We start from the raw sequence: 8,636 nt of genomic DNA on the forward strand, positions 1-8,636 counted from the left end.
AAATGCATTTCTTTCTCTCTTTTGGGCTTATCAAATTCCTGGCCAAGTGCCACTTATGGCCAAGATCCCTGCTTGCAACGCTGCCTGCTAAACTATTTATTCGTTCTAACAGTTTGCAAATTGCTTCTCATGTGGGTTGAACTTTTAATAACAAGGCAGGCAGGCAGTCAAAGGAAGAGAAATCTCAGCAATTTATATGGCTGCAAGTCGGTTTGGTTTTCTAGGCGGGTGCCCGTTTCATGAATGGATTCGCTTTGGTTCGCCTTCGGTTCTCTGGCCTAAGCTTGGCAATGGCCCAAATTGTGTAAAGCGAATGCTGGCATACACTTGGAGGAAATATTGGGAAAGTATCATAATTTATTTGGATAAATTTGAATTATAAAATTTTTATTCAAAGGATATTTTGATAAACATTTCTTTACTCATCCAAATTGTTAGCACCTGCATTTTCATGAATCCAATCCAGATATGAAGCTACCCTGGTATATACGTCAGGAAATTCATCTGTACACTTTCCAGTATAGCCATAGGAGGTTACACCAAGCAGGACACTGTCCCCATTATGGCTAACAATAAGCGGCCCTCCTGAATCTCCATTGCACGGTGCGTTCTGAGATGGTGCGAGGCAAATTCTTGAGGATACAAGGAAATCTTGCACTTTCCACTTCTTACATTCAGCATGTGATAAAATTTGAAATTGGAAATACCTCAATTTCGAGTCTCTACTTGGTTTGTTATCATCTGAAACTGTTTGTAAATGTTAGAAAAGTTTTAACTTTAGGAATAAAACATACCCTTATTGATTCCCCAACCAGAGGCAATTGCTTCACTTGGATAGCTTATACCAGGTTGAGGCAACTTGGCTGGTTTTATGTACTCATCAAAGGCCACGTCTATGGGAAGTTTAATAAGTGCAATATCGTTATAAGCGTTATCATCATATTCCTGATGAACAACAACATTCTCTCTTTTGACCGCCAGTCGGTGTTGACCGATTTCGCTTGCGTTTGATTTGTCCACAGCCCCAAAGTATATTTTAATAGCGTAGCTAAAGTTAAAATTAAAAATTAAAAACATATATTTTAATCATTTTTAGACTTTCTTACATGTTTGGGTGTCTGAAACAATGAGCTGCCGTCAGGATTATTCTCTTGGATATCAAAGTTCCTCCACAAGATGGTTGCCATTCAATGGGCTCTTCCAGATTGGTGAGATCAAGAACATCGTAATAAACTTGATAGGGAAATTGCTTGGCCACAGCCAAGTTACCATTGATAATTCTTCCATGTTCATTTAGAAAAGAAAATCCGAAATGAGCTCCGAGGAGAAGTAAACCAAAGATTAGTTGTCCTCTCATGTCAATAGATTATGAAAAACTAAAGTTCCGGGTTCTGCTTGCTCTATTTAAATATAAAAATTTTTCAAAACAAACCTAATACAGCATTTAACGTTTTTGTAATTTATTAAAGTAAAAGAACTTTAAGAAATAATTCTTTTCTGAAAGATAACATTTATAATTAGCAATAATTCCATTGGTATTATCTTGTAGTTAATTAGGGCATTTATTTTTAATTAAAAATAACAAAGTTGTTGTGGAATGTCAAACAATTTCTTTGTATTAAAGATAACCTTCTCTGTTGCCCAGAAAATTAAGTTCTTACTTGGCCAACCTTGTGTAACAATTTCATAAAAAAATTAACAGAAAACCCAGAGCTAAAAATGACTTTAAGAACTAAGAATATTATTTACTCCAGACCCTCAAAATGTTTCTCTCTCTGCATAGAACGCAATGCAATTACTTATCACAGTATGCTCCAGAGCCAGACACGGACCGAAGGTGACCATCGGGCGATGCGATCCGGCACTCTGGCATCGAAATTACTTCACAGTTGACTATTCGGCGGTGCCCGTGCCTATGAGTATGCAAATGTCTAGTGTGCTGGACACGACTATTACCTGTCACATTGTCAGGTGATTGCGAAATTGTTGCGTTACGCCAGCGCCCAGCAGAACCCAAACGGCGGACTCTCCGTCAGATATACCATACAACTACGAATGGCGAATTGCGGACGCGGCCTTAAATTTGTGGGAAACATCAACTGTGGCTATGGGCGAGACTAAGTGCCCGGGCACCCCATTGATGGCAGTTGGAAACGTGACTCGAACGTGACGTTTGAGCAAACAGGAAGATGCCAACTGACAGCGGCAGACGGCAACTTGGTAACTCGGAGACTCGGAGACTCGGCGACTTGGAAACTTGGAAACTTGGCAATGGGGCAACAGTTGGCCGGAGACAAGAGTTAATACAGTTCGGCGCGGTTTCTTGACTTGATTGCCGGCGACGTCGTTGGTGGTAGTTTGGCCGTGGTCAAGGCGGCAAAGGAAACCGAAAACCCAAAGCCGAAATGCAAACGCAGAAAAACCCAGTTCCGAACTTGAGTCCCAGCCCAAAAGCCAAACCAAGATACAAGCCCAAAACGGTACTTGGGCAAAATTACTTTAACTGCACATTGGTTGGAAATAGGGAAAGTTTTGGGGGAATTAAAATATACATAATATTATTCAAATAATTTAAAATAAACAGATTATTAAAATACAAATAATATTTAAAGTTTTTGTAGGGAAAAAATAGTTTAAATATGAAAATGTTAAAATGTTTAAATATAAATTTTATGATGGAAACAAAATAGATTATATTAACAACTGTCTGTAGTTGTATTTTAAAGAATGAACATTACTTAAAAAAAAACTACATTTTTTCTTTATAAAAAATCCCCTAAAATAAACAACAAAATATATGTAAAAAGCCCTCGTTTGATGTAAAAATTGTTGCTTAAAATTCCCAAGTCCGGGTTCATCAAAAAACTGATCGTCAGCAAAACATGAAAAAGAAACTAGATTTTCTAGCAAATTAAAAATAAAATAAAAATATTAATAAATAATAAAAAAGATAAAATTATTTACAAAAATAATTTGTATTAGTTTTCCAATTATTTTTCTTTCACCCAAAACTCCAGCAACCTTTCACCACTGTGACCATTTCGAAGCCTTGACTTTGAATGCGTTGAACTTTTGTTTGCACAAACTTGGCCAACAGGCAGAGGCGGTTCCCTTTTGCCAGCCCCGCTGCTTTATCAGCACTCACATCATATTTACAATATGGAAATCATTTGCATTGTAATAATTTACAATTTCGCTGCGTAGGCCGAGCTGGATGTGGATGCTTGCTGGTCCTCTCAACAAAGCCTTGTAATTGATGAAAGCCCCCCCAATCGCTATTAATGTCATCGATAACAACTTTGATTCTGTGTCGAGTGAGTGGCGACCAGTCTCTCTGGCCTAGCTCCAGCTCCAGGTCCAAGTCCAAGTCCAAATCCAAGTCCAGGTCCAAGTCTTTGGCCTGGCAAGAGTTACAAGCTCGTAAACGTCGACAACACAAATCAAAACATGTCACAAACAGTTGCTACGCCTCGAAAATTCCTGGAAAGTCCCGAACAAACGCTTGTAGGTCGCTTACTTCCTGGTGCCAACGCTGTCGGCGTTTCTCCAGAGGAAGAAAAAGAAATTGGCTAATTTATGGGACTCGTCAAGGTGGAAGGGTCTTCTAAATGGTAATGCGCCTTCTGTGTGGCATTTATTTGGAAATTTGCATCAGTTTTCAGGTATAATAAAATATTTAAAAAATATTTCACACATCCAGATTGTGAGCACCGGCGTTTTCATGGATCCAATTCAAAAACGAAACGACCCTTGTATACAAAGACGGATGATTGATTGTACAGTAACGTGTGTGGCCCAAAGACGTAATGCCCAGTACTACAAAGTCATCTTCATGCCGGACAGCTAGAGGTCCTCCCGAGTCTCCTTTGCATGGCATGTTCTCACTTGGAGCAATACAAATCTGTGAGGAGGAAAGTATCGGAACGGCATGCTTAAACCACTCCTTGCATTCATCATGTGGCAGAATGGAAATATCGAAGTACTTCAATTTATCCCCTCCAACAAAGTTGCCATTAACTATAACTAGTTGCAGATGTTAGAAGTGTTTTTAAATTCCAAATCAAGCTTACCTTCAACGAGTCCCCAACCAGAGACAATTGCTTCACTTGGGTAAACTTCACCTGGTTGGGGCAACTTGGCTGGTTTTATGTACTCATCGAAGGCCACGTCTACGGGAAGTCTTATGAGGGCAATATCATTGTAATGGTAAACTGTGTCATATTCCTGATGAATAACAAAATTCTGTCTTTTGACCACCAAACGGTGTTGACCGATTTCGCTTTTGTTTGATTTGTCCACAGCCCCAAAGTAAATTTTAATGGCGTAGCTAAAATTTAAGAAGAAAATATAAACAATTTTAGATAAAATTTAAACCTTTCTTACATATCTGGTTCATTTAAACAATGAGCTGCCGTCAGGATTATTCTCTTGGATATCAAAGTTCCTCCACAAGATGATTCCCATTCAATGGGCTTTTGCAGGTTGGTGAGATCAAGGACATCGTAGAAAACTTGATAGGGAAATTGCTTGGGCACAGCCAAGGTGCCATTGATAATTCTTGGATGTTTATTCGGAGAACAGAATCCGAAATGAGCTCCGAGGAGAAGTATACCAAAGATTAGATGTCCTTTCATGTCAACACTTTATTTACAACTAAAGTTCTGTGTTTTGCTTGCTCTATTTATACAAGCAAATTCAACAGAACAAACCTTATATAACATTTTAGTTTTATTTTTTGTAAGGAAAAGAATTTCAAGAAATATTTTCCATTTTCTTTATCTTTAAATTTCTTACCTAAGCTAACTAATTTAGTTCTTTAAAATATATATTTTCCAGTTGCCAATAAAAATTCTTTGTTGCAATGCAATTACTAAGCCACAACTTCTCCAAAACAGGAAACCTGACCTGGCCATCCCTCAGCTGTCTTAAAAAAAAACAGCCGTTAAAAAAACAATTATCAGATGTCCTGGATTGGCTCAGCTTTATACCGATTTCGCCGGGGCAACGCCTTAAATCATTTTAAGCAAACACTTGGATACCGCGGATGAACGTCCGCCCATTGTATGAACTGCAGAGTACCGCTTGGCTTATCGGCAGAAAGCTTATTAATAACTCATATACATAATGCCCACATAATCACTAAATCAAAACTCGCGGCCTGAGAAATGTGGAAATTGAAAAACGTTTCAGCGCGAGTGGGTTCCAAGAAAAAAAAGCAGCTCTCCACAAATAACTCAGTTGCGATCCCAGAGACCCCAAAAAATAAAAAAGAAACCCTCAAAACTGGGCAACTGAAAACGCCCAGAGCGCGATACTCAACACTTTGGACAAGTTCTTGACACCGAGACTTGGGGCCCTGGAAAAGGGAAAATATTTTTTATTGGCCATTTCAATTATCTTAATGCACTTTAATATGCCAGGCGAGTTGAAAACTTTTTTACCGTTCCCAAGTCCATTCGCAGTCCGCGTCCAGACGTGTGTTTGTGATTATCAGCTAATAAGGCATCAATAAATTTTGGTAAGCAGCAGCCAAAAGAGCCCAAAAAGCCAGCGAAACTCATGGACGGTACGGATTCGGTCTTGGCCAGATCGCCTCGAGATGATGCCGCAGATTGAGCCGGCCAGATTGCAATTAATTTGCAATAACTTTTGATAAATGCTCGGCTGCGTTTTTTGGGAGGGAAGTGGATTTAACTTTAACGTCACACGATAACGAGTTGACGCGATTAACTGCAGAGATATTCCGGGCCAGAACCACTCCCGTTAGCAGCGGAATAAGCGATGGCAAAGGCAAAACGATATAAATATCGAAAAAAATATAATAATTTATCGATTAAAATATAATTAATAAAATTTCTGAAATTTTTAAAACGAAACTAATGTTTCAAAGATTTAATAATAAATAAATAAAGTTTAGTTGAATGCAAATATAATTATAACAATAATTATAACACGAAATAGATAAGAAATAAATTGCAATATTATCGATAAATCGATATTTGCTTCGATAAACAGCTCTAGTAAATTTATTTTATATAATTTAAGCAAAACGATTGATAATAACTCTAAAAATAATAATAAAATAATATTTAGAAAATAGTGAAATATTTTTATACCTCGTTTTATATGTTTTAACCTTTGAATGATATTATAATTTAAATTAAATTTCAAGATTTTCCATACAATTTATCATCCCTAAACAAAAACCGATTGAAATCGAAGGTTCTGCAGCTCTTAAGAGCTTTATAACTTGCTTGAAAATCCCAAAAATCCGCCGCCGGTCATATCATTTTATTAACTTGCCATCAAACTTTATGCACATCCAAGTTGCTACAACAAAAAAAAAAGAAAGAAAATAAATAAAATGCCAAACGATCAGTGTAAAAGTTGCATGCGACAAATTTGCAACGAGGGAATGCGGGGAAATATTTGAAAAATTTCATCAATGAGCGAAAAGTTAATAAAAAATAATTAATTTACGAGTAGTGGCCATGGTAAGCACAGGGCGGGGCGAATGGAGTCAGGATCGGATCGGAATTGGCGCTGCAAGCGCATTTAAATTGAATAAAAGTCGCTGAAAGACGGGGAGAGTGGCTGCCACGGCGACGACATTGCAACTGCAACTGCAACTGCTGCTGCTGCTGCTGCTGCCGTGGCTGCCGTTATGCGCTTAACATCTTGGCATCCAATCAATTAGTTTTTATGCGCTTCCATTGCCAACTGTTGTTGCCAGAATGGCCTGGGCCAGGCCAAGCCCCTCTTTCTCTCTCTTTCTCTGTCTTTTGAGCCATCAGCCGCCGCATTGGCAACAAATTGGCGAAGGGACCGGCGACAACTTGCAACCACAACGGCAACATCAGCAGCAGCAGCAACAAAAGCAGCAACATCACTAGCAGCAGCAACTGCCACAACAACGATGACAACTTGCAGCTGCATTAACACTGCACAGGAAAAAGAAAAAGATCATTTTTAGTTGGTGATTAACCGATCGCCAATGCTTATCCCATTTTCATATTTATTTTATTTTAATTAGGAGTAAAACTAAGAAATCCCCTAATTACCTTTCTTTTTAATTTAAAAATATTAAAAATTATTATAAAATATAAAAATATTTTCTTAATATTTACTAAATTTACTAAAAAACAAACATTCAACGCAATCGGGGTTAAGACTCTACCGTTGTAATTGTTTCAATCGCAGGCCTGCAGGCAAGTGCAACCAGCATCGGTTCCAGCTTCTAGTCAAATGTGATACTTTCCCAAAAAGAAAAATCTGTGGAAAATAGAGAGAAAAAAAGAAATATCAAAAACTTGAGATTCAGCCGGGTGAAATGTTATTCAAATGGCTTTCAAATGCCAGCGAAATGTGCGCAAGTTTGCGGTTTCTGCGATTGACAAATCAATTTGGCGATGGCTTTTGGGGGCTGGGATTTGGTTTCGCCTTGGGTTTTATTTTTTGTTGTCTTTTTTTTTTATATATATGTGTGCAAAGCCAGAGCCAACACCTGCTGGCTGATGATGGCATTTCTTATTCTTTTTCGGCTGACCGAGAGACACCTTCCTCCGGCGAGGCAGCCACGTCGATCAAAGCCATTCGAACACTTGGCAAATATATGCGCATTGCTAAGCAGCTGGCGGGGATCAGGGGCAGCCCAGAGGAGGAGGAGGATCTCGGGGTGGCAGAAAAAAATAAAGAAAAAAAGAAAATAAAGGGGGTAAATCGACGACAAGCTGGCGGCAGCTCCGTCTGCATAAATGCATGAGAGGAGGATGTGCAATGCCTCCATCTCCATCTCCGCGGCCACTCGCATCTGCATTTCTGTGGCGGCTTAGCACAACTGCCAATGGCTTTTGGCCAAGTCATTGCCGCTTGCTGTTGGCTGTTGCAGTTGCCATTGTTGCTGTTGTCCAAACACAACTGAAGTGCTAAAAACATTCCAATGTCAGGTATTAGCAATTTAAGTTAACCCGCTCCCGCACCCGCTCCTAAGTCTTGAAGGCGGCTCCGGCAGTGACGACTCCACAAAGTGATCCGATCCCGAAGAAAGGAACATTCTCCTTTGATTGCCCCAATGTGTGCCTGTCGATGTGAACGCAACAAATTAGACAGCTTGCTAATTTACTCAATGCTTTTCACATAAATCTCATAAATCATAGGGGATTGGACATGGGGAATATTCTTTTATTTAAAGGATAAGGATGATGGTTGGTTTTTATAGAATCATTATAGAATCAGAAATGTGGGCATAAGATGAGCTTTTGTTGAAGCTATTTATTTTGAAATTATTAACTATGGGGTTATGACACTGCTTCAACTAAGTCTGACCCTGGTTCCTTAAGCATTCCTAAAACAAGCCTTTAGCATATAAAGTATCCTTTTTTTATTTTTATAAATAAAACTTTCAGTAAATAAATTCAGCAAAGCAATGTCACAAGTTCCTTAATTTAATTTTAATTCATTTAAAAATACAAAAGAGCTTCTTTTTCTAAATATATAATTTCATAATCCTCCCAAAACAAACCCCCAGGAAATAAATTTCCTCAGCTAAGCCCCTAAAAACTGTCCAGGGAAAATCTAGAAAATCCCCAAAGGTAAGGGAAAAGGGCGTCCCTGGAAATGGGGGCGAGGCGGCGCAA

General features: G+C 38.7%; 2 protein-coding genes across 2 annotated transcripts; both read right to left on the bottom strand.

The window, feature by feature from the left end:
- Positions 1 to 334: 334 nt before the first annotated feature.
- On the bottom strand, positions 335 to 1,402 carry LOC108071579 (brachyurin-like). The gene is made up of 3 exons (XM_041777307.2): positions 1,107 to 1,402; positions 795 to 1,048; positions 335 to 747 (listed from the first exon to the last, which is right to left on the bottom strand). Exons 1-3 carry the CDS (start codon positions 1,355 to 1,357, stop codon positions 419 to 421), a joined length of 834 nt encoding a protein of 277 aa, XP_041633241.2. The 5' UTR covers positions 1,358 to 1,402; the 3' UTR covers positions 335 to 418.
- Positions 1,403 to 3,602: 2,200 nt separating this feature from the next.
- Positions 3,603 to 4,634, bottom strand: LOC138928556 (chymotrypsin-2-like). Its single transcript, XM_070285775.1, has 3 exons — positions 4,384 to 4,634; positions 4,071 to 4,327; positions 3,603 to 4,023 (listed from the first exon to the last, which is right to left on the bottom strand). The coding sequence occupies exons 1-3, from the start codon at positions 4,632 to 4,634 to the stop codon at positions 3,689 to 3,691; spliced, it is 843 nt and encodes a 280-aa protein (XP_070141876.1). The 3' UTR covers positions 3,603 to 3,688.
- Between the last annotated feature and the right edge of the window lie 4,002 nt (positions 4,635 to 8,636).

Source organism: Drosophila kikkawai, chromosome 3L (assembly GCF_030179895.1).
Source record: "Drosophila kikkawai strain 14028-0561.14 chromosome 3L, DkikHiC1v2, whole genome shotgun sequence".
Taxonomy (NCBI): domain Eukaryota; kingdom Metazoa; phylum Arthropoda; class Insecta; order Diptera; family Drosophilidae; genus Drosophila; species Drosophila kikkawai.